The sequence below is a fragment of the Electrophorus electricus genome, chromosome 8, assembly GCF_041902795.1.
Source record: "Electrophorus electricus isolate QZ-2024a chromosome 8, ASM4190279v1, whole genome shotgun sequence".
NCBI lineage: Eukaryota > Metazoa > Chordata > Actinopteri > Gymnotiformes > Gymnotidae > Electrophorus > Electrophorus electricus.
Window position 1 is genome coordinate 12,283,236 of NC_137504.1, and position 24,663 is coordinate 12,307,898.

The following is a 24,663-nucleotide window of genomic DNA, read 5'->3' on the forward strand; positions in this document are numbered from 1 at the left end:
CAATAGCCTTAATACTTTCCTTTATATACCAAATAGGCTTACTTCATATCCAGACAAGTGTTACCAAAGATGCCTTTGGCCCAGCATGTGCTTATTAATCAGATGTCTTTGTGCCATGCGCCCAGGTGCTCGATAAATCGAGCACGCTACATGGACCTATCCATGCTTTAAAATGTACACAACCGGTGTATACATTTCCCGGATCATCACCACCTTCTCAGTTTAGTAATATGTACATCTTACCTTTTCACGCGTTCAATCCAAGTACGTGCTACCTTTTCCCCCCTTCCCAGCTGTTAAGAATGCGTTATTGTCAGTCACAGTCGCACACCTCAGCAGGTGAGGGCGGAGTTTCGACAGCCCTCACTGGACATGGAGTCCGCAGAGTACAATGACAAAGAACAACTCACTATCCAGCCAACATCCTCACAGCTCACAAGAGGCTATGTATTTTGAACAGCAAATTAAGACCCCATGACTTCTATTATTTCACACTGGGAGCATAGACAGATACATGAATATAAAGTAAACACAGATCCAAGGACAAAAGTTGCTTTTAGTTTAGTTTGAACTTTTATTTATATTTCATAAACAATTTTCCAGGTCTACTGATCAGCCCATCGATGTGACCCCACTAGGGAAAAATTTACAAGCCACAGAACCAGGATGACACGTGCAATGAGGGGAAATGGGAAAAGTGTCTACAGTTTTACATACCGTCTCAACATATGTGAAGAGGTATTGAGTATAAACTCTAGTTATATCACACACAGCAGTTATTCAAGGATGACAAAAGACATACACGAACACTTTAGCAGTTGCAACAAATGGCCAGTTCCCTAAAATGAGATGTAAACCAAGTAACAACATTACTCTCCTTTGTGGCAAACTGAGCAGAAGGACTCTGTCTGTAGACTGGGGTGAGAAGAGTCTTCCATTAGGTAATGGGGTAAGTAAGAACAAGCAGTGGAGTAAGTGAAGGGAACCAGTGGAGAGACCAGCACTGCACACCACTGGTCATCAGTGCAGCAGAGAGGTGGGTATTCATCATTTGCATCCCTTAAAGTTGATAGCTTTGAACAAGTGCTGAGTAAGTGAACAAGAGGGAGCGAGAGCCTTTCCAGGGTAGAGCACCCCAACTCTAGCAGGAGATGCCAGGTGCTTATAAGCTGGTGAGGGCATCCACGCCAGGCAACACTTTCCCTGTGGATGGTGGAAAACAAAAGCCATTACTGAAGTGGTCAAGCATTGCCAATGTTGGTTATTAATGACTAAGCAACAACGGTATCATTGTATTTTGTACTTCTAGGTATCAGCATTGTATCAGCATCAGCACTGTATTCTACAGTATTCTAGTTCATTGGTATGTTGGTCTCCAACCTACTGTACTGTACTAGGATATATTCTATGAGTAAATGACAAAGCACTCTAAGTCGCTCTGGATCAAGTTTCAAGTTTGTGTATGACTATGTATCCGACAAATAAACCAAACTTGAAACTTGGATAAGAGTGTCTGCTAAATGCCGTAAATGGTCTCAGGATACTTATTAAAACGTAGACAAGTTCATTACTGGAACTGTTAGGGTGCATTATGCTTTAAGATGTCCTACCAGTAAAACTCCTTATGATAAATAAATTTTAAAAAGAGAGAAAAAAGAAAGAGAGAAAATGTTCCCTCTACTGTCTAAACAGTTCAAAATGGCAGACATGGCACACAATGTCATGAAGCATTGTTTACCATTTTAACTCCAAGTTATCCACAGGAGGTCCAAACTAAGCTCATCATTTCATCAACACAGGAAATGAAGTAAGCAACTCACCCTCCAGAAGCTCCAGACTGGCTCCGCCCCCTGTACTCACGTGGCTGACCTTGTCCTCTGTGTCCCACTTGGCACAGCAGGTAGCAGTGTCTCCACCACCTACCATTAGCCACAAAGACATTATTCAGCATCATTCAGTGTGGATAAAGAGTACCGAATGATAGGGGAAACAATGCTTTTATATGAGTGAACTGGTTTACAAATGAAGGGAAAACACTCTTCAGTGTGATAAAAGCAGCAGTTACTTCAGGAGTTAAAGGTTCACAATGCAAGACTTTGAATCATCCATTCAACCTTCTGGTTTGAGCTAATTAACAAATTCAGGTAGTTAGGACAAAATCCTAGTGAGGACTTTTAATTACTGTCTTAGGCAATCCAACATTTTCTACTATGAAACAGTACAATTACTGTTCTATTGCAAATCAGAAGCCATTTGGGTATAAATAATTTATACCTGCAAATGAAGCAGGATAGCGGTACCTAGAATCTAGTGCCACCTAGTGGTTACTAGAAAACTCAGTAAAAATGGAGGCTTACCCATCAATGACAGTTAATAAAAGTACTAGCAAATAAAGCCCCATCATCCTTAATAATAACTTCACTGAGGAGCATCTTAAACTCAAATGTAAATCTGAACTTGAATAATTCAGACACATTGTTAGCTTCCTCACTGTACTTACCAATAATGGTGATGCAGCCATTTTTGGTCGCCTCCACAACATTATCCATTAGGTTCTTAGTTCCAGAGGCAAAGTTGTCCCACTCAAACACACCCACAGGTCCATTCCACACAATCTGCTTGGCTCTTCTCACAGCCTCTGTATAGATTTTAGAGCTCTCGGGTCCACAGTCCAGACCCTGCGCAGGACAAAAAAAAATGGAACCAATTCACAATTTCAACAATGAATAAACATTGCTTATTCAGTTCAGTCAAGGCTGGACTGATACACCAGGCCCTGAAGTAATTGTCTTACCATCCAGCCTGCCAGAATTCCATCGGCCAGCTTAGCTGTCCCTGTTGCAGCGTTCTCGTCAAACTTGTCTGCGGTGACAAAGTCAACAGGAAGGGTGATCTTGACACCATTTTTCTCTGCCTTGGCCATCAGGTCTTTCACAATCTTCGCACCCTCCTCATCATACAGGGATGTACCAATCTGTCCAAATATACACAGATTCACATTTAGACATAACAGCTTACATAAAAAAACATTTGCTAATCAAATAAAAGGTATAGGAAAAAAAACTCATTCAATTCAGCATTTCATAAAATAGAAAACAAAAAAACAAAAAAAAACCAACACACCACACACTGACACTCATTGAGTAAAAAAAATAATTCTGAGTAATTTCAAAGCAAGGTAGGCTACATCTGAAGAGCCCATCTACCAGTCCACTTACCTCCATGTTGTTGAGGACCTTAAGGAAGGTGAAAGCCATCCCACCCCCAATGATCATCTCATCCACCTTGTCCAGCATATTGTTAATCAGCTGGATCTTATCTTTGACTTTGGCTCTGCAGTGACCAAAAAGAACAGTGAGCCAGTGAGTGTGGCATATTCCCTCAGTTTAACTACTGTAATTGCGTTACCTACGCCTGAAAGAACACAGTGAGCAAGTAAAGTAAAAGCAAAATAATAGCTTGTCAGTGGCTAAATAAACTGAGGGTGCTGTGCACATTGGTTGCAGACGTCATCAACGGGGCCACTCCTGTCAGCAAAACCCATCACTAGAATGGTGCCAAAAATGGAAAACACTGGAGTCATCATAGTAAATTAGTAACCACCAATACACATTTGGCACAAAGGCACAGAGATAAAAAGCAGAAGAGGCATTTGGATAATAGTCTAGTGCAGCCAGATGTCAAGCACCACCCCCTGAGCCTTGCAAATGTCTGGGATTCGTTACCTTGGAGTCGCACATTACAAACAGGCCAATTGTATGCCTTAATATGTACAAATCCTGCAAAAATCATTGGAGACCTGTTCTCTTAAAACAAAACACCTCAATTCTAGAATTATCCCTTGCTATTTTTGTATAGAGTTTAACTGTAAATTGAAGCACTAATAAATTGAGATTGTAAGCTTGCCAGGTTCTAGTAAAAAAACTAGTGTCCTTGTAGGCAAATAAGGTTGCACAAAAAACCCAAAAACAGTGGTATAGACTCTGGCCTTCTTCTAAACGAGACAGTTACTGAACGACATTGCTGTGCAGTGGTAGGCCTCTGCACATTACTAGGTTTGACACAACAAATAGGCACCGTCACACTTGCCGCCATATTATATAAGAAGATAAAACACTCTACTCCTGTGCTTTCACAAGAGTTCTTCAAGTGCAAAAAGAGGACAGGGGGTCTGGAAAACAGCACATCACTCAGACAGTATCATTACATTAGCATAAAAGCAGTCAGCAGAGCTACTGCACTTGAAGACTTTTAAACCATACCCTCACTGGCCTGGAGTGCAGCAAAATCTGAAGCAAAATAAATCAATGCAAAATGCAATTAAGAATAAGAACCTGAAGAAGCTAAAAGCTTAATATGAATAAATAACACACCCTTCGTGTCTCTAGCACAGCACAACTGTAACCACCAACTCTTGTCTGTACTTGCACCCATATGATGGAACAAACTCCCACCATTTGCCCATATATCAGCCTATTAACATTTTTAAAAGTAGACTAAAAAAGGTCCACCTTTTAAAGCAGCATTTGAGTGATCCATAATACCTTCATTGCACTTGAATAATCACCATTCCTTCATTTATTTAGTTCCAAAAAACATGGTTTCCCTTCTGACAGGGTTCTATCTTAAAAGGTAACGTTAGAAATCAACCACTCCTATTTCTCCTCTCCTATACCACGTTCCTGTGTGCATGCAGCTCTTAAACCCTCACCCTCCAAGAATGGCAAGAAATGGTCTCTGAGGTTTCTCCAAGGCCATGGCAAAGTAGTCCAGCTCCTTCTTCATCAAGAAGCCAGCAGCCTTCTGAGGTAGGTCCACTCCTACCATAGAGCTGAAAGAAAAGACAGTGATCAAGATAAAGACACTGCATTAACCCTATTAACGTTCCCATTTTGGGTTGGTTGGAAGATTGTGTCAAAACAAGTATAATGACAATGCTGACAATGTACCTGTGTGCCCTGTGTGCTGTTCCGAAGGCATCGTTAACATAGACGTCACCCAGCTTGGACAGGGAAGCCCGGAAAGCTTTAATTTCTTCCTCTGATGCTTTGAGCTGGTGGGGAAAAAAACAGGAAACATTATATGCCCAAATACTGTGTTGTGCAGACAAGTGTGAAAACACTGACTTTAAAATGTTAAGTATCTCCTAAATGTAACCTTTCTATTGATGGTTAACAAGAAGTCTCATAATAGAAATGCTAATGTATTTGGCCAGGATGCACAAGATGCACCTGAGCTTGGCAGGTCATTTGGTAGGCCTGGTTGTTTTGATCTTTTCTGCACAATTGTCCATTCTAATGACAAATTAGATTTTGAGAGGGGAAATAAACCCCATGAAGAACACAGATTTACAGCACACATTCACACTAAAGATACAGAATCAGAGACCACAATTCAACCCAAATCAGATTTCTTCTATACTGAAATGACTAAAGTTCATGACTCCTGAACTTGGTTGAGTGAAAGGTCATGCACATGCTTTTGAAATGCTTGGGACCCCTGCTCAGCAGAACATCCAGCGAAGTTGACTTCTACTATTTGATCATGAAGACACCCCCCCAAAAAGGTCAAGTATTAACAGAAAGGTCAGTGGGTTGCTTGCATGTCCTCCACATCTCTCCTTCCCCACACTGCATTCCAGCCGGGACTCTGCAGACCAGAAAAGCAACAGGCTTGGCCAAGGCCGACTCAGTGACCTGGCTGCAATGTTAAAAGGCCAGCCATACAGCTTTTAGAAGGAAGGGTGGGTAGATGTACAGTAATATGTTCCAAACCATATGTGTTTACCCACACTAAGCAACCCGATATTGCTGTAGGTATTCAGATTAAAGTGAATCCATGTGTCTTAAAATGCAAGGACATAAGTGATCTACGCTGGGTTTCCCAAAAACATCATAAAACAAATATCATATTTAGATTGTAGAGCGTATATTACACTGAACACTCTCTCTCTCACATTTAAAGATTATCTTAACATGTAGATATTTTGAGGAAATAGGCCCTGAACTGTTATTTATCTTGCTCCATAGTTTAGGGTTATGGAAGGGATGCCATTTGCTTTTGGACAAGGTGTGTTTGCATTATGTTCCTTGTTTCTAACACCTTACAGCAATGTATTTGTTCAGCTGTTTCTGCATCAGGTATATTTAAGGAATTAAAACATGATTTTTAAAACATAAAAAAAAAAAAAAAAAAAAAAAAAAAAAAAAAAAAAAAAAAAAAAAAAAAAAAAGCACTGATAAAGGGGCATACACGTCACAATAAATTGAGTGATCGATGTGAAATCATAATCAGGTTATGCTTTTATGCAGATTTTAACTTTAATTTAACTAAGGTAACCCAATTAGGATGTTCCCATGACAACTGTAATAATCTAGGTATCACCTTAATCTGATTGTAATTATACTTTTAACATGCATGTAAACACTAACTGACTCACTGCTCACTGTTCCTGCTATATAATAGTAAATTTGACTGGGGGACTCTGCTGTGTGGACAAAAGTAATGATACTGATAATGTGCAGTATGAGTTTTGTTTTCTATACAAAAACTTTTACACTGAGCTTCACAATTCATATTTAAACAACTGACTATAGTTTTGAGCACATAAAATATTTGATATATGGATCCAAGTAAACAAACTACAAGTGCTTCCAGGATCATTAAATTACACCGACAAGAATGGCTTGTTTTCCCATACTAACCTACTTTTCTACTTACAGTCCCAAATGCTTCCAATTTCAAATACTTTAGCAGAGCAGACTGCGCCACACTCAGTCTGACTGAATGCAGACAATGATCAAGTATTTTTCCTGTCTACACTCAGAGCTTCCATCGTTGCCACTCACCTTGTTGCCCGCAGCATCTTTTCCCTTGCCCTCCTCAGCTACATGGAAGCGCAGGTTCTCCAGCAGTATAATAGAACCTACTGGGGGGTCGGCACATGTGCTTTCCACGTCCGGGCCAACACAGTCCTTCAGGAATTTCACATCTCTGTAAAAGCATATAATCAGCACAGCCACAAACATACTGCTGAAGACAAAAATACACTTCAATCATAGAGGTGTGGGCACCATGCGGCTCTGTCATGCATTGAAGTTCCAGCATTGTATTGTAGCATGATGGACAACAATGCTTCACTTACTTGCCCAGCAGGCTCTTGAGTTCTGCAGCTACAGGTTCCAGAGAGTACTTATTGGGCATTGGGACACCGTCGGGCCGGCCCAAGTGACTCATTAGCACCACAGATTTGGCCCCATTGTCCAAACAGTGCTGGATGGATGGTAATGCAGCTTTGATCCTGTATGGAGTGTTAAAATTTGTGACTCTGAAACACTTATTTCATAGCTAAATAACATGAAATGGAACGATAAAGCAATGAAAATAGTGTTGCTTATACAGTGGTTTACCTCTGGTTGTTTGTGATTGATTTGTCCTTCATGGGGACATTGAAATCAACCCTATGAGAGAGTAAACAATGTTTTGTGGAAACTTTGAAATTATTCTGTTTTATTCTGTGATAGCAATGGTAAAGACAAAGTAATATTAGTAATATTAGTACAAGAAAGAACTGAGAGCAAGTTCATACAAGAAAACAAGTGAGAAAAATATTTGATGACAAAAAACTACACTTCTCTGTCTCTAAAAAGCTGCTACATTGTTCATTATTAATGGCCTGAAACTTAAGAACAAAGGCTTACTGAAGTAATAGATACTATTAACAAACCAACACCAAACACACCACATTTGACTTTTGCTTTTGTTCTACATTTGTGTTTTTGTGCTCTTTGTAACATGCTAAGTCTTTTTAAACAACTGCGAAACCAAATCCTTCTTTTCCAACACTAGTGCAGCACATTACTACTGCATGTCGTAATGGACAGAGAGGGAACCTATTAATGGAACTTTAAAAAGCTCCACACACTGCACAGTCGCAGGTAGTTATTACTCATCACATGAAATCAGCTACTCATGGTTTAGACATTCTTAAACTCAGAAAATGGTAGTGATCTTAGTCACAGTTATACTCTCTGCAATGTGCTACTGCACTGACTCATCTCTTGAGCACTGGTATTTTATGGGGCTACATTTGATGTGATTCGGTTTCTCAGTTATAGAGAATATTTCCAGGATACAGAGGCATTAAATTGGATCAAGGTCTGATTAATATGAATCAAGTAAAGAGATGATGCATCGTCTCCATGCTGAAGATTCCCTTGCCATTAGTACGTGTCACTAAGAGCTAATGCAAGCACACACGTTAGTACATGCACGTTCTCACAGATCCCATCACAACGGACTCGTTATATCACGTAGGCTACGGCAGCCTACCCCACGTTGTCCCTGTTCATGCACTCAGGCGGAAAAAAATTGATGGTTAGCAAAGTCTATGGTTCTAGGAGGGACATACACCTCAGAAAAGTCAAATAGTTGGTAAGATCGCATCATTCACAAGACCGTTCCAATGTCTAAATTAAACATTTTATTAAGCTTCGAGGAAAACGTTTAACTTAATGTTACGTAAGCACAGTATTAAAGAGCGTTTCCTAGGAAACGCTGAACACTGCTTCGTGATGACAGGCTGTTTATTTATTTATTTTTATGTATGTATGTATGTATGTATTTATTCATTTATTTAAACGACCACATCTAAAGGCTATACTTAACGGGCACTGTTAGCTAGGTTCGTTCGTCTCTGCCCATTTATGTATTATCCGCATGGGCAAGGTTATTTTTAGACATTTATTAAACTTGCATGATTACAATCCCAAGGAAAATGGTAGCATTTGATATACAGTACAAATTCAAACAGCATATCACAAACCCCATGTCTGGGTATATCACTGATAAATATTTAAGCATTATATATAGCTATATCTTTTTAAAATCGTAGCCTTTTTTAAGAGAGAGAGAAACATTTTTTTCCCCCCCATTTCATCCATCACAAAAACTAAAGCGATGACAGTCGTATGTGGTTAAAATCGGTGTAATTTTATCGACAACCAGTAGTGGGTGCAAGTTGCGCAAGTCTCAATACAGAAAGATTTTCTATGTCCAGAATGAAATCTGCCATTAACTGGACTAATGGATTAATCCATAAACGGTTACGGCATCTTAAGGAACCAAAAGATGGTTCATTCAAACTACGCATGGTATTTTTAGGGAAATTGCTCAATCAGGATACGTGACGTGTACTTCCTGTGCAAGACGTTAAACGGAACGTTATTCATTCTGATACAGTTAAATAGAGGTCAAACTACTGTAGCTACCTGCAACGTTAGCTATTTAACTGCACAGAGAGACTTTATTGCTCAACATAGTTTGGATTCTAGGTTATTTTAACGCCATATTAAAAAGGCAGTAACAGTGATGAACAGTGAGGACTGTGTGCTTCTTACATAGCCCATATAAAAAATAATAATAATAGTAATAGCCTCACCGCATAACTACGCGCTTTCCATTCACATCCACCTTGTCCAAGGTGAGTTTGTTCGACAGAGACATCGTGGGCGTTAATAGACAGCGCTACCCCCTTCTCTGCAGACTTCAGCACTGGGTAGTTCCCGTATGAAAATGACCTTAGCTTCAAGCTCACTCATCCAAGGTGGGCGGGCCTGTTTGCGATAATATGCTGTTTATTGGTTCATGTCAACGGAGACGTAAGAGGGCTGGTGGAGGAAGGGTTTGGGCATTTGAATCAGTTATTGGACGCAATTGCTGTCATTCACTACGGCTCCACATGCCGTGGTACGTGACGGTTCCCGGGTTTATAAATGGTTGCAAACATATCTTTACCCTCTTTGTGTTTATAACTATGTGATTGTTTGCTATTTACACACATTATATATATATATATATATATATATATATATATATTAAAGGTCTTGAGTCGTGTACAATAAAATATACTAATATAGAACATGCTGAGATCCAACAGAATTAAGTTTCTGAACACTCAAAAATCCGTAACAGCTTGTTAGGTCTGGCTTTTAATAAAAGTCTCCACACGCACTCAATCCGTTCTATTTTCTTGCTCACGTTGCCTCACCGTACTTCGACATGCAAACGAAACACAAGTGGCTACTTGCTAAAGGAATTCTGGCAACATGCTGTTTTTAAAAACGGAACACACTGACAAACATGGATGTGTGTCTGTTGCCATATATAGCTAGCGTCATTCAATGTTAGCTAGCTGATTAGCATACTGTTCTGCTATCTACTGAATAGGGGAAAACAACGTAATTAAAATACTGGTTGTTATAGACATGATTAACTTCGACAGGTCAGAGCTGTTTTGTTAGTGACTTTAGTTTTAAAACACTGCACTTATATCAAACCATGGCTTTTGAACCTTAAGGGACAGTGTATTTTTTGAGTTTATAGTTAGCTTTACTAAGTCTATTTAACTCCATAACTTAGGTTTGGGGGTTGCGACAATTTCAAAACGCATTTTGCCCCATCAAACCGAAGTCTAATATTCTGTAAGTTTTTTCCCCGGGTACAACGGAGTTTGAGAGGTGGCGATAGTAATTTCCCTCATCTCTTTAGAAAAGCCATTCAGCATGGCGGGAGGGATTCCCCCGAGGCCGAGTGAGGCGTGGCTTACTTTGCCAGTATTGGAACTCTACATAAAGGCACCATAGCGACATCTTTTGGATATAATGTTTCCTGTTGAGAAAGCATAACTACCGAATACGTTAATGGAACACACAGAGAATAGGAAGAAACCATGGGTTATGAACGTGTATCTTAGGAATCCTTCATAAAGTGTATTGCACAATCACTGACTTTTGTCTGGATGCACTTAAGCACATCTGCAGGTGTACTCTCAAAAATGGTCTATTAAAAATGTATAAAACAGCAGCATAATACAAGGTGAGGCAAAATACTGGTAGTTTTCTGTTACATAAAAAAAGTAACAACATACCCACAGATATTACGCTACTAGGGCCACATTTATGTTGAATCATTTCATAATAAACCAGAACAAATCATTGTATTTACATTTAATTTAATAATTTGTACAGGCATGCCATGCAAATAATAATGATTAAGTGTAGAGAAAGGCTGTAGAGTTCAGAATGTTTAAGGACATCCTTTTCTCCATTTTCACGAGGGAAACCTGAAGGTGGCATGTCCATTAGTCCTTCCACTCTTTGGGCTGGACCTTGCCAACAGGAGACAGATTCCATGTAATACCAGTTGATGTGCCCACCTGGAAGTAGAATGATCATAACTCAATGTTAAACTGAAGACGTCATGGGAAAGTATGAAACTATATCAAATAGCTCTATTAGTCCAGTAAATCTGTAATGAAATTGAGTGACTTAGACACGCCATAAAAACGTACATAGCCCCAGACTGCAACGCAAAATGTTGCTCCAGCAATCAGCAAAGGCGTGCCGTATTTCGCATGAAAATCGTTGGATGCATCTGAAGACCCATGTCGTACTGCCACCTGACGGGCACTTCGACCTGTGAAGGTAACCCATTGTTGATATCACAATTTCTCAAGATATTTATCCATGTCATGCAGGACTCAAATGACCTTACTAACAGAGGGGAGCTTTGTTTCATAAGATTACAAATGAGGCACCATTACTTCTACTAGTCAACATTTGCGGAAAGCATCAATGAATTAATTACTTTTAAGAGGATACTAGTATCATGCATCAAATAGCCAGTTAAACATAACTTATACATTCTAACGTTTGTCGGTGCAGACTTAGTTATTTTCCATGGACAAGTTAAAATTATCTACCGTTAGCTATCTAACTAGTTAGAATATCTATTTCACAAAGTACAAATCACTGATTTAGCAAAAGATGGCCAACATGAGATAATCCATGTTAATGCAATCTTTGCTAACGTCAGCTAGTTAAGGTTACCGGAAGATATTAGATATAAGAAGCAATTAAAGGTATTCAGTAAATTCGGTGAATGCACGTAAAAATAAAACAAATGCCTTTGTAATCCTGAACAAATTTACTAGGTAAACAAATGACTTATGATCTGATGTTAATTGTATTAACTTGGTTAGGGTTAGCTAGCTAGAAAGCGTAGCACACATTTGCAACAAAACTGAGCGAACTAGCAAACAAGCCAGTTTTCACTCATTGGACCTTAGTTTTTTAAAAAAACTGCCGTTTAACGTAACTAAACCGAAACAACATAGGTAATCTTACCAGTGATGTTCAAAGCAGCTTTAGCGAAACGATACATGCTTGTTAGTTGGCTAGCCAAGTCTCGTATACAAATACCCTTGAACGGTGCAGCTAAAACAAAATGGCAGATTGCATAGGCCGGAAATCCGTCTCTATTAAATTTCACTCGCGCGCTCTTAAACGCTAGGGGGCGCTAAAGGAGCATGGATAATACGGAGAACCGCATTCAAATGATGGTCATGGCAATATGCCCTGAAAATAAATGTTTTTTGTGTATGTTATAAGATTTTCACAAAATCAGTCTCATCTTTACGACGAAAAGTACAAATGCAAGTATCAATAAAATAAATAAGTAAAGGCTATTTAAAAATGGTATTCCAAAAATAGGTCGGCTCTATGCTCTCGTTATAGCATTCACAAAGCAGCTGGCTAGCTACCTAATGTTAGCTAGCGTATTGCCGTTCATTCATGTGTGTCAGGATGGCCGAGTGGTCTAAGGCGCCAGACTCAAGGTTTGCTTCCTTCCGTAGAAAAAGCGGGTATTCTGGTCTCCGAATGGAGGCGTGGGTTCGAATCCCACTTCTGACACAAACATGTTTTTTTTAAATATGTTATTAACGTATGTACAGGTATTCAACAAATATATGTACATTTTTTTTTATTTATTTATTTAATCTCTGAAAATCTAACAAACATATGTTTGAGTTATCACCCTGATCACTAGTCATGAAATGTTCGATGCTTAGTAGCTCTTACATATTTTGTGGTTGTTTTTTATTTGTTGTTAGTTGTTGTACATCTGCAGTTTTCTAGTTTTTAATGTGTGTAACATGTCAAACAGTTTTATCTATAATTGGTTGGGTTCAATTTAAAATTGTATTATGTTCTTTTAAGTATTTAGGACAATCTTTTTTTTTCTTCTTCAATTTCAGAGTGTCGGTATTAGCACACCACAGGAAGTAATGGCATGAGTAGTTGACACACTTTCTTTGAAATGTAGTGGTATGAAAGTAAAAAAGGAAACAGTACAAATTCTTGAAAAATGTTTGTCATTATTATATACCGCTGTATACAAATAGTAATCGCTCAATGACTGGAGATGAATGACACAGCATTTAATGCCCATAAAGATATATAAAAACAACTTTATATCTTTATACCTGGTCAGATTACTATTTATCTGTGCAGTGATAAAAAAGACAGGCTGGTGCCTGTAACAAGTATTTTAAGTTGAGGACTTTATTTGTATGGTCATGAAAAATGACTAACATTGACATAATGGTATATTGTGATTCTGCACATTTAAATTTTTGTTTTTGCATTGAAAAACAGGGACAAACATTTCCTTTAATAATCAGTATTTTTTCAGGTACAAACCAATTGTTTCAGACAGACACTCTTATCAGTACCAAAAGTCCTAATCCTGGAATGTTACATTTTGTCTACTCACGTAGATCCGTATAGTATATAACATTACAAATACACTGCAAAGTAGCATGTAGTGTACCACAATCTTTGTATCTTAAACATAATTGTTAGATAAAATACCAAACAACCTATCAAAACAGAAAAACGGCATGTTGCATATCAGCCAAGGCACATATCACATTTGCTGTCATGGTCACATACACTACACTTTTCTTAAGAGATATGCAGACTGAAAGTTGTGTTGATAATCTCAAAACAGGTTAAATAAGGAAAAAGTAAGGTATACTGGAACTTTCTATTTTCACGACCAACCAAAAATGCTAGTAAGTTCGGACGAGAGAAAGTTGGGTATATGTGTGCTTCTCATGGCCTACTCTTTCTTTTTGTCTTTCACTTCTTCATCGTCTGTGTACTCTGTCGGCTCTTCTCCAGGCTTTAGCAGTTTGCCAACATAATCATATTTGTCTGTGCAGAAAGTATTGGAACATTAAACACATGGTATTGTCCATGGACAATTACAAAAAACAATAAATCAAGGGATAGATGGGCTTGAGTATTTCACAGGATATCAATAAGAAAGTTTATGGATGAATTTATGTCCATATAAATGGAAATGGTGATTGAGCCCCAACACTGGAAGTGTAGTTCTTTTTACTCACGTGTGAACTGTGTCTCCCACTCGCTCAGGCTGTCCTGCTGCATGGCATTGAGGTCTGAAAGATCATCATGTGTCTCACTCAAGGCCTCCTTATCCAGACAGAATGTAGCCAGTCCCCTAGAAGCATCCCTGCCAGCAAAAACCCCATAAGGGCCCTCTGGAAATACACACCACAGGAATGACTTCAGTCTGTTTACTGTCTTAACAGTCGGAGGCTGTTATCATTGATAATAAGGCAAAGGTTGTTTCATTTGGAACAAGATGATAAAATTCAGGTTTGGTTAACCAGACTCATACACTTTAAACTAATTCAAAACACAAATTGGTAGGAGTTGACATTTCCACTTATTGAATGCAGTTCTGGGGAAAAAAAAATCCCCAAATATATGTTCAGACTCTGATCTTTGGTCTATCATTTATCTTATTAGTCATGCACCAAAATTAGAAAACACTCAGTCATAAAGTGTGTACAAAAGACATGAAATACTAACAATCTCTTCAGTAGAATACTCTACTAAAAAGGTAATTTTTTACTTAGGCAGTCTGAACCGGATAGTTCAGGGCTCATGTGGGTTACTGATCACTGGGTTAGGGGTTATAGATTGCATAAAGGAGTTAAATATTTCAGGAGGTACCACTGGACTGGAATAAGGGGTGTGGCCGAAATTCTGTATTGGGCATAAAAAGAAACACAACAAAGTGTATGTGCAAAGTAAGTTACTTGAAAGTAGCTAAAACGTGTTTTCTTCCTTCATTCCTTGCCCTTACATAACTTGCATAATCTAAACGGTTTAATTCAGTCAAGAAGACGAATTTAAAGCACATGTTCCATTTTACTTTTAAACTGTGCAGTATTTTACCTGGACCATAGAACTTATTTCCTCTTGTTACATCAAATACTTTCCCATTGACAGCCATAAGGATTCTCGGATTTGTCTTCCCATCGTACGGCTTTAGATCTGCCAATGTGAAATCTCTCTTCTTTAATTTAGGTAACGGTTCCTCAGTTTCGGAAAAATCCGCGGGCTTATCTCCGCGAAATATTTTGTACAAGAGAAATAAACACAGGCATAGCAAACTCAGGTTCAAAGGCGAGGTAAAGATTTCTTGAAGAATTCCAGGAGAACTCTGATCACCCACCTCTTCAGCCATTTTTGTTTCCGATTCTGCGTGACAAAACAGGCTTATCGAGCACGCCGATCAGTGCACCAATCACAGAGGCGATTGTATCGCGCTATCCAATCAGGTTCTTAAGGGACATGTGGGGCGTGCTGTAGTTTAGATTGGACATCTCTGTATTGAAACTTTGTGAGCTTGTTTGTTTTGCAAAAAATGTGCAACATGGGAAATTGTAGCTAATGTTTGTGGTGGGTTAATCATACGGACACAGCTGTCCGTATGTTTCCAGTATTATCTTTTAACGTATATAAGTTAAGAATGGAACATAGGACAGACAACTAGCGTGAGCACGGGAGTCTATATTAAAACAGTTCGAAGAACCAGCGAGTTGAATAATCGTCATTGAGTTTCAGAAAATAACGTATTTTTCACACCGTGAACCACCAAACTGACACATCTTTCATCAGAAAAAAAGCTGAAAACGCCGTTTGCAACATTGTGTCACTTTGTACATTATATATGAGACATTGTTTACGCTCATAAGCACGTAGAGTGCGTTCGCCACACAGCTCCATACCAACTGGTGGCGGAATGTAGTTGCCAGCACGCTTGAGTTCTTGTCGTCGAAGAAGAGATAAAGCAGGAAAAATAAATCGCATCAGGGTTAGTAGCAAAAACGTCCAGTGACGTGGCTTGTAGAGGGTTGCCTGACAGTAGACACAGACATAGGTAAGAGTTAATCGTTTACCAACAGTTTGATCACTGTTATTGTAGTATTAAAAACAACAGTATTTTAGTTAGACAGCTAGCTAACTACCTAGCTATTTACTTATTTAGCTAGGTAGATATGCTTAGCATTGTGTACTGGTTTGACAGTAAGATAGCTAGCAAGCTAGCTAACTTTGTCCTAAGTTAATCATTGAATTAGACTATAATTAGTTGTATATAACTAGCTAGCTAACTGATTACCTGACTAAGTACAGTGTTATGTCAACGAACTCTCTGCTCACCTTTAAGTCAGAAGACTAATGTAAATTTGATAATGGCTCATAAGCAGTTATTACTTATAATTGTAGCTGCTAGTCAAAGCATACAGATGTTCGACTGACTTCAGAGTCTATTTGATAGCTACTTATCCCAAGTACACTTATAACCATCTTGCAGTTTGGTGAATCACTACTGTGATGCATATGAAGTGCTAAATAGAGAAATGAGAACCTATGCATTTGTGTGTCTATTATAGGGGGTTGGTATGTTTTAAAATGTCACAGAATGAAAACTCACCTAGTGACCCAGGCAAAAACATGGAGGGTCAGGACCCCAAGATGCCATCATCTTCTACACAGGGTGATTCTTCAGCTGACATTGAAAGTGACAAGTCCACAGACGTAGCCCCTATTTGCAAGACGAGGAGGAGACCAGAGAGCAAACCTCCACCTGAATTTCATGAAGCTGCAGATACACGCAGTCCAGCAGAACATGCATCAGAGGTAAACTTGTTTCTTCTGTTCAGATATCCATGTTGCAGGCCTCATGTTGCATCCAAAAGGTCAAACAACCTTACTGATCTGATATTGATCACATATTTCTCCAACCCCTTAAGTCCTGGCTTATTCAGCAATTATGACATTTTCTGCAGCAACTGCTGTGAATTATTCAGTACAGAAAAAACTGCTATGAAAGGTATGTAGTTGCAGGAATTAAGAATGAGATAATATCTTAAATGGATTTTAAAAAGTTTTCCACTATTATGGTTAGCTGTGGTTAGCCAGTATGGGTAGATATTTTCTTTCTGCATTACGAATCAGTTGTTGGATTTTTGTTCTCGGTCCTCTCTGTAGGCTGCCACACAGATGACTACAGCACAAGGTGGTTGGGGTTACTGGGGAAACTGGGGCAAATCTCTTCTTTCCACTGCCACAGCTACTGTGGCCACAGTAGGCAAGCCATTTCATAGTTACTGTAATAGTGCAATCTGATTTCTGAGAACTGCACATATCACTGCTTATAGCAAACACTGTATTTGTCCCAAATAAAAGCAAGTAAACATAATCTTGAAAAGGTCAAAAGCCATGCTGATGAAAGAGGGAACCAGTGTATTAATGAAATATGTACACAATGTGTAGATCAATCATTTGTTTTTGTTTGGATGTAGGCCAGGGACTTTCTCAGGTCATCGAGAAGGCAGAGACATCACTGGGAATCCCCAGTTCAGAGGATCTCGCTGCTCAAGTGGAAGAGGAAGAGAAAGCAGATGGTAATGTATCCCTATCAGTCTTTTCTATTACTACAAATATATTGATAAGAAGGAACATACAAACTGTTGTGTGTGTGTGTGTGTGTTCAGAAAGTTGTTCAGCAGCATTTAAACCTGCTGACACATTGTACTTAATTACTCTAACAAGATGCAGTGTCATTTTAAAGTTTTATGAGATTTGTCTGTGGACTTTCTCTGAAAGAAACAGATTGATTTAGTCTTGATGGTTAACACTACTGTCTCACCTCAGGTCAATCTGGTAGTGAAGCTGACAAGGGGGAGAGAGACAGTTACGCAGTGGGAGGTGCCATGGGAATGTTCTCCTCTCTCTCTAGTGTGGTCCAGAATACGGTGAGAGCTCATTAATTTCTGTCTGTTAATCTGCAGGCCTAATAATTTTCCCCTCTCTTTTGCAGTATTGGTTTTGAGAACAAAGCTACAGTGAAACCTTTGTGAGTTTCTTTCTGGTCTCAGTGCCGATCTACTCATTGTGTCTGCCTCCTTGCTGTTGGGCAGGGTAAAACGGTAATAAGTGGTGGCCTGGACGCTCTGGAGTTTATTGGGAAGAAGACCATGGATGTAATAGCTGAGGGAGACCCTGGCTTTAAGAAAACCAAAGGGCTCATGAGCAGAACATCTACACTATCACAGGTTTGCTAAGCAATGCTCAGTGGTTGTGGAGATGTGATGGAACATTACTGACCTTGACTGACTACAGTTATCACAAATACTCCTTTGTACAGCTGTGTCTGAGTTCATAAAATGGATTGCTTGGTGTTTGGGGAAAGTGACTTTTTTTTTTGGGCTTGTGTGTTTTTTGTGAAGGTTTTACGGGAGGCAAAGGAGCACGAGGAGCAACAGACAGCCAATGTCACCTTAGAAACTGAGAAGAAGGCTCATTATGGGGTGTTGTTTGATGAGTTTCAGGGCCTGTCACACCTAGAGGCTCTAGAAATCCTGTCCAGGGAGAGCGAAGCAAAGGTAGCAACAAACCATTATGGAGAAAAAAATCAAAACAATGCTACCATTGAGAAATGGTTTTTGTACAACAGCAGTACCTAGCATGTCATTCATGACCCTGCTTTGTAGTTTTAAACGAGTTTGGCTTTTGTATTGTCCCCCTTTTTATGTCAAATCAAATTTATTCATATAGGACTTATATAACTTACATTGTCACAAAGCAACTTAACAGATGTGAGCAAGCCAAAGATGATGGTGGGGTTTGACTTATTATTGACCCAAAATACAGAAATGTTTAAGCAAAGAAGATATTAATTCCTGAATGTTTAATACCCCAAACAAATTGTTGAATAAACCTAATAAAAATACCTTATAATAATAAAATTTAATTGGTTTATTACATTTGTAATAAAATATGATGCAGTACCTGTCTGGTACAGTGAATGAACACCATAGACACTGCTCTTTGTATTTTGGCTGCTGTGTGCAGGTAAAGTCTGTGCTGACCACTCTGTCTGGTGAGGAGCTGGCTCAGCTCAGAGAGGAACTCGATCGGATCAGAGAGGCCTTCTCCCTCATGGAGTTTGATGAGGAGGAGGAGGTGGATGAGGTGAAAGGTAAAAAGACAAAAAAAAAATGAATAACGTATTCTTACTTTCACAACTGGTTTATGAAAACTACAATTAAAGCAATTTCACAATTTTTGCATTGTTTTCATTTTTGAATTAATGGAAAATGTTAAAATGGCTTTCCCTTTAGAGGATGATGGTGAAAACTTTGTAAATGGACTGACCGATGCTCTTAAGAAGCTTCACATATCATCAACAGCAGAGAGGCTTGGCAAGGTACAAAATTGGCATTTTTAATTATAAAATACTAGTTTATTATCAGTGTGAATATAAGTCCTTTATACTGTGAGATGTCTCCTCAGGCCAGGAAGAATGCATTTGATCGCATCACAGACATGAAGTTGCCAACTGAAGAGCAGAGCAGTGTGCAGGATGCAGAAGTGACCAGATGCACCATTGAGGTATGGCATGTTGTCTTCAAATACCTCTAATTAGCACAGCGGTCAACAGGGTTGGGAGAGTTACTTTAAAATATACTCTGTTACATATTACTGATTAAAATGTAATATGTAACCTAATCCAAAGGATTACTATATTAAAGTAATATAATCTGATTACTTTTTAAACCATAAACTGCCAAAGAGTTTCAAAACACTCGTACCCAAGAGTCCCACAAGCTTTTGTATTTTCTCTGTGCAGACTCATGAACAACTCAGGACATGCATACAATTTATCCATATAAACATCGTTCCTTCCCCTGCAGCCCAGAATTGCTAAGAAGGCCCTTTCATGCAGAATGCCTGATCCTTATGCTCTTTAACTCTTGTTAAATCAGTAGGCTCCAACAGTGTAAACATTCCAGACAGGTGTAGTTGGTTTTGCCATCAGTGAGAACAAAGCTGTGGCGTTTTGTTGGGATATACTACCTAAAAACACTGTTCTGCAATAGATCACATCTGATCTACTTAAATATATTGCAGAAGATAAAACTCATGTTAGAAATTGTGCAGAACTCGGTTGAGAAGGGCATACCTATCAAAGCAGGTCTTGATTCGGATGACCTTTAAACTCTCAGTGCATTATATCTGTAGTGTATGCAGTGAGAAAATATGACTAAAATGTTAGAAAATAACTGGCTATTTTAACTACAGTATTCTGCAATTTATCTTCAAATAAACACAAAAGAAAATTAATCTATATAGCTCCTATTTAACATGTAAAGTCATATGAAAATCTTGTCAACAGTGGGGGAAAAAAATCCCATTTCACGATAAATGTCTATATGAAACAATTATATGCTCACAAGTAACAAAAAGCTATTATGACTCAAATTTCAAAGTGTGCCTTAATTAAAGGAAAGAAAGGCATGAACCTCTGTGATCCTCGTTCAAGTGTAATGTATCCTACTAATCACTATATTTTTAAAATTGTACCAGTAATGTAATTACTGCATGTTTTTCTGTAATCATAATGGAATAGTTATCTTTTTATATCCTGATTTTGTAACTGATGCATTCTGTTACTATCCAACCCTGGTGGTCAGTGTCATTACTGTTCAAAATATAAAAAAAAAAAAAAAAGAGAGAGAGCAAGAGAGAGAGAGAGCTTTATTTTAGTTTTAGATCAGTTACTGTGTCTGTGGGCTTTTTAGATTAATAAGCCTTGAAAATGCCTCTAAATGAATATCTTTGTCAGGAAATCATTCTGAATGAGTTCATATTATCGTCACCTAATGGAAGGCCTCTCCCCCTGTAGGATGCTCACATGTCTGCTATAACCAGCCTGGCTGAGCTCACAGCCAGATCCATTGAGCAGTTCCACAAGGTGGCAGAAATGCTGCTTCACTCCAGCAGTGGGGAGGTGACTGCCCTGGAGCAGGCCAAAGTCCTCTCACAGTAAGTCTCTTCCACTTAACAGCTAAAAATAAATAAATAAATAAAAAGTTAAAAATGGTGCTCTTATGTGTGTGCTTTTTTCAGAATCACCATTGTTCTCTGCAAGGAAATAACACTACTGTCCAAAAAGTTCACGGCTTGTTTGACAACTATTGGGGTAAGTGTGCTCATTGCCTTCATCTGGTCTGGTAAATATTCATGCATTTTTCTGTACTCTAAAGATAACAACAAATAATGCCACCTGTTGTTGGACTGTCTCATTGGATGTACATGTGTGACTTACCATATATTGAATCAAAGAAATAACCTTTTCATTACAGTCAAATGAAAATAGAGAGGTCCTTAATCCACTAATCACTGGAGTCTTCCTGGAGGTTTGTCTCACCAAATTTCATTTTCAGAACTGGTTACATCCTCTTAATTTTAAATGTCAAATGAGGGAATACATCAGACCAACATACTACTGTCCAAACATTTATATGTGAATATTTTTTAAAGCATCTATTTAACAGATGCTTTGCCATTGGGAGTAGCAGTTGGATTATGTATTTATTTAACAAATTTTTGTATTTGACACCAGCAACCTTTAACTTAATTTTTTATTTCCAGGCTTCAAACAGTGCATCATATATCCAGGATGCCTTCCAGCTCTTAATACCAGTGTTGGAGGTGTCTCTCATTCAGAGGACTGCAGCCTCAGGCCAATGACCATTCAGCCCTCTTTAATGTGCCAAGTAGCTATTTGGGTAACAATAAGTGAAAGTACAATACAAGACAGGTGAATGGAGATTTTCCCAAATGGTTCAGAAATGCTTTTTGTTTATGCAGTGCATATGTTCATTAAGGCAAATTCAGTATGGTATAACTTTGCCTTTAGAGTGTTAATGGGGGTTTTATAAACATTTTTAAATATTAAAGCTATGTAATGCTGTTTCCTCTGATGTACAAAAAGACTTTTATTTAATTGGGAAATCTACCACTTAGAAACAATGTACTATCAACTGTTATTGTTTGACATTTTGCTAAATGTCAGTTCATTCAAATTGCATTCATAAAGCATAATCAGTATTAATTATTTTAGCCATAATGAGATGGTATCTAAGAATTGTTTTTTTAGTATGACATGTAATTTCTTCATACTGACTCAATACTAAATAGAATCAGTATGTCAGTATATAATGTAATCTATTGGTAACACACCTTATGTGAAGGTTCTTTAGTATCTATATTATGATTAGATACAATAAACTTTCAGAAGAGTTAAAAATGTTGCATAAAGGCAGGTTGTAAAATCTGTGCATTAGTGGCATAGAGTCCTCTACTTCATTTACCGTAAAATCTCACACCAACTAGGCCAGAGGTGATTTGATCCAGTTGCTTTACAGCAAAATGCTACTGCATTGCTTCATGTTTCTTTTCCAACAACGCTAGCAGTTAAAGCTTTGTTTTATGCTCATCATTTACTTCATTACAAACACCTATCTTGTTCCTATATTAGCCACTTAAGTACATCCATAGGTGCATTGTACCGCATACAATGGCAGCAGGAATAACTGCTGCGATACTATGCATAGCAATAATACAGCATCAGCACCAATGAAGTAGGCATGGTTGTATTGTTGAGCTCAGGCAAAGCTTGGGTTTTTACACTTTAGCATCACTGCTGGGTTGAGAGAGGTCCTGTTTAGAAGTTGACCATTGATAAAAGAGGTAAAATATGCTCACAAGTCACTTTATGTATGTGCTTAGTCTAAGACAAGTATTAGGACCAAATGAAGATTAAAAGATTAATCAGTCAAAAATATGTATTAATATGTTTAGTGTCCCTCTGTTTATGGTTAATTGCTTTTACCATAATTAAAACATTTTAATAACCCAGACGGGACAATTTTAGAGTTGATGTGGGCAATGCTAAGTGGAAAAACAAGCCAGACTGTAAATATACCAATGACTTCTGAGAACTGATATGCAATACTATGAAATAAACTGAAGCATCATTATACGCTCAGTTAAAAGCCCATCTAAACACAAACTTTAAGAGTAATTGACTACTTTAATTGGCGTGACAGATGCATTCATACCTTGATACAAATACACAGGACTATGAGGCAGATTGTGGGAGTGATGAAGATGCACAAATGTTCAGCTGTTCTAGTTTTTCTGTTAGAGAGGTCTCTCTTTGTTCTGTGGACCCTGTGAGAGGCTCCAGAAACCGCTCTCCAGCCACTCTCTTTCCAGTCAAGGGGTCAATCACTGCCCCGACTTTAAAGACTATCTCGGCCAGTTCATGCTTCACATGTTTAGATCTCCTTTCTGGTAATGCCTTCAATAAAACAACGTCTCCAACAGTGCACTGCTGCAAGGCATCATGGGCGAAGTAGGTCTTCCTTTTGTTGTAGAACTGAGAGTGAAAAAAATAAATTTATAAGAATGACACATTACAAACGATACATTGCAACTATAGTACAATTCAAGGATACACATGAACGGCTTTCAAAAAAACCTAATATTCCAAATGCTGTCTACAAAAACTTTGTGCATTTTAAATTTGAGGCAGTGCACTTTTGTATTTACGATGTTATCTATGAAAGATGCAAAGCCTAAAGCAAACTAATCAATTCTATGCTCTAAACTAAGAATTTGCTAGTACAAAAAAAACCAAAAACAAAAACCAAAAAACCCAAAACCCTTCAGTAGCATATTTTGAAGTGTCCCAATATTGTAGCACAAAGATCCCCTTACAATAAACACATTGCTCAGTACGTTCTGAATGTGTAACTGTTTCAAGTACCTTGAGCAAATATGGGTCTAGGACTAGTCTGGTAACCCGAACCTTTGCTGTCTTCCTCATCTTCGTTCCAATGACTCGGCCGATAACCCATTTTGCATGGACTGATGCTTGTTTCACAGACATTTTAGCTACTTCCAATTTCCTGAAACTGACAAATTCGTACTTAAAAATATTAAGCTTTTTTTTTTTTTTTTTTTTTTACAGATAAATGTGTTATATAATTAAATACAACAGGAATGTGAAACCTACTTCGCTTCAAAGAATATGCCCGATTAACCGTCGTGATGCTAGCTAGCTAGCCGTTTGCAAAATGACCAACTCTAACACTGAAACGAGTTCAAAAGTATAGGCGCATTACAGTATTAACTATCGAAAATGCCAAATGTTTTATAATCTTAGCCCGTTTACATAATTAGCTACCTAAGATAAAGGTCAACAGTTAGCTAGGTTAATGAAAAGTTCCACATGGAGACTGCGCAGTGAATGTCAAGGCAAGGTGCGAATATTGATGACGCTGCCTACGGGTGCTCAAATAGAACAAATTCTGAAGTATTTGTGTTTTGCGAATAATGGTTGGCAGACTGGCAACTTTGACATATGTATAAGTGATGTAGCCGACTATGTATAGTATGTCTTTATGGTAAGATTAAAACAGACCGAAACTTCTCATTTCTACACACTTCGGATTTGTTTACACAGAAATGGGCCAGTTGCAAGCTTTAAAACAGACTTCACGTAAAAAGGGTTTAGAATGCTTTATTATCGTTCTGTGCAGCGGAATTTAATACGCAGTGCCCGATCGTGCTAGACGTTTACGCAGTA

The 24,663-nt window shown here is 38.4% G+C and overlaps 5 protein-coding genes and 1 non-coding gene across 9 annotated transcripts; 2 read left to right on the top strand and 4 right to left on the bottom strand.

The window, feature by feature from the left end:
- Positions 1-554: 554 nt before the first annotated feature.
- Positions 555-9,595, bottom strand: pgk1 (phosphoglycerate kinase 1). The gene is made up of 11 exons (XM_027018445.3): positions 9,440-9,595; positions 7,410-7,460; positions 7,145-7,300; positions 6,849-6,993; positions 4,950-5,053; positions 4,712-4,831; positions 3,219-3,333; positions 2,795-2,974; positions 2,501-2,678; positions 1,821-1,919; positions 555-1,203 (listed from the first exon to the last, which is right to left on the bottom strand). Exons 1-11 carry the CDS (start codon positions 9,502-9,504, stop codon positions 1,163-1,165), a joined length of 1,254 nt encoding a protein of 417 aa, XP_026874246.1. The 5' UTR covers positions 9,505-9,595; the 3' UTR covers positions 555-1,162.
- A 1,399-nt stretch (positions 9,596-10,994) lies between these two features.
- On the bottom strand, positions 10,995-12,344 carry cox7b (cytochrome c oxidase subunit 7B). Its single transcript, XM_027018163.3, has 3 exons — positions 12,186-12,344; positions 11,351-11,475; positions 10,995-11,215 (listed from the first exon to the last, which is right to left on the bottom strand). Exons 1-3 carry the CDS (start codon positions 12,220-12,222, stop codon positions 11,141-11,143), a joined length of 237 nt encoding a protein of 78 aa, XP_026873964.2. The 5' UTR covers positions 12,223-12,344; the 3' UTR covers positions 10,995-11,140.
- Positions 12,345-12,638: 294 nt separating this feature from the next.
- Positions 12,639-12,752, top strand: trnal-caa (transfer RNA leucine (anticodon CAA)). The gene is made up of 2 exons: positions 12,639-12,676; positions 12,707-12,752. It is a non-coding gene; the product is annotated as a tRNA-Leu (tRNA).
- Positions 12,753-13,264: 512 nt separating this feature from the next.
- On the bottom strand, positions 13,265-15,425 carry pgrmc1 (progesterone receptor membrane component 1). The gene is made up of 3 exons (XM_027018153.3): positions 15,111-15,425; positions 14,252-14,407; positions 13,265-14,057 (listed from the first exon to the last, which is right to left on the bottom strand). The coding sequence occupies exons 1-3, from the start codon at positions 15,400-15,402 to the stop codon at positions 13,963-13,965; spliced, it is 543 nt and encodes a 180-aa protein (XP_026873954.2). The 5' UTR covers positions 15,403-15,425; the 3' UTR covers positions 13,265-13,962.
- A 415-nt stretch (positions 15,426-15,840) lies between these two features.
- fam114a2 (family with sequence similarity 114 member A2) lies at positions 15,841-22,494 on the top strand. Of its 2 annotated transcripts, none has more exons than XM_027018676.3 (14): positions 15,841-16,098; positions 16,641-16,859; positions 17,211-17,310; positions 17,525-17,626; positions 17,877-17,977; positions 18,143-18,277; positions 18,452-18,607; positions 19,077-19,203; positions 19,346-19,431; positions 19,518-19,616; positions 20,911-21,050; positions 21,135-21,207; positions 21,371-21,424; positions 21,660-22,494. In XM_027018676.3, the coding sequence occupies exons 2-14, from the start codon at positions 16,674-16,676 to the stop codon at positions 21,756-21,758; spliced, it is 1,458 nt and encodes a 485-aa protein (XP_026874477.2). In that variant the 5' UTR covers positions 15,841-16,098; positions 16,641-16,673; the 3' UTR covers positions 21,759-22,494. The 2 variants fall into 2 exon arrangements, with proteins under 2 accessions (XP_026874477.2, XP_026874469.2); XM_027018668.3 differs by having other exon boundaries at positions 15,842-16,098; positions 16,613-16,859.
- Positions 20,744-24,349, bottom strand: mrps17 (mitochondrial ribosomal protein S17). 3 transcript variants are annotated; one of them, XM_027018704.3, is made up of 4 exons: positions 24,091-24,349; positions 23,842-23,989; positions 23,132-23,451; positions 20,744-21,072 (listed from the first exon to the last, which is right to left on the bottom strand). In XM_027018704.3, exons 2-3 carry the CDS (start codon positions 23,962-23,964, stop codon positions 23,152-23,154), a joined length of 423 nt encoding a protein of 140 aa, XP_026874505.1. In that variant the 5' UTR covers positions 23,965-23,989; positions 24,091-24,349; the 3' UTR covers positions 20,744-21,072; positions 23,132-23,151. The 3 variants fall into 3 exon arrangements, with proteins under 3 accessions (XP_026874505.1, XP_026874498.1, XP_081575661.1); XM_027018697.3 differs by lacking the exon at positions 20,744-21,072 and having other exon boundaries at positions 23,084-23,451; XM_081719535.1 differs by lacking the exon at positions 20,744-21,072 and having other exon boundaries at positions 23,084-23,451; positions 23,842-24,349.
- Positions 24,350-24,663: the final 314 nt, after the last annotated feature.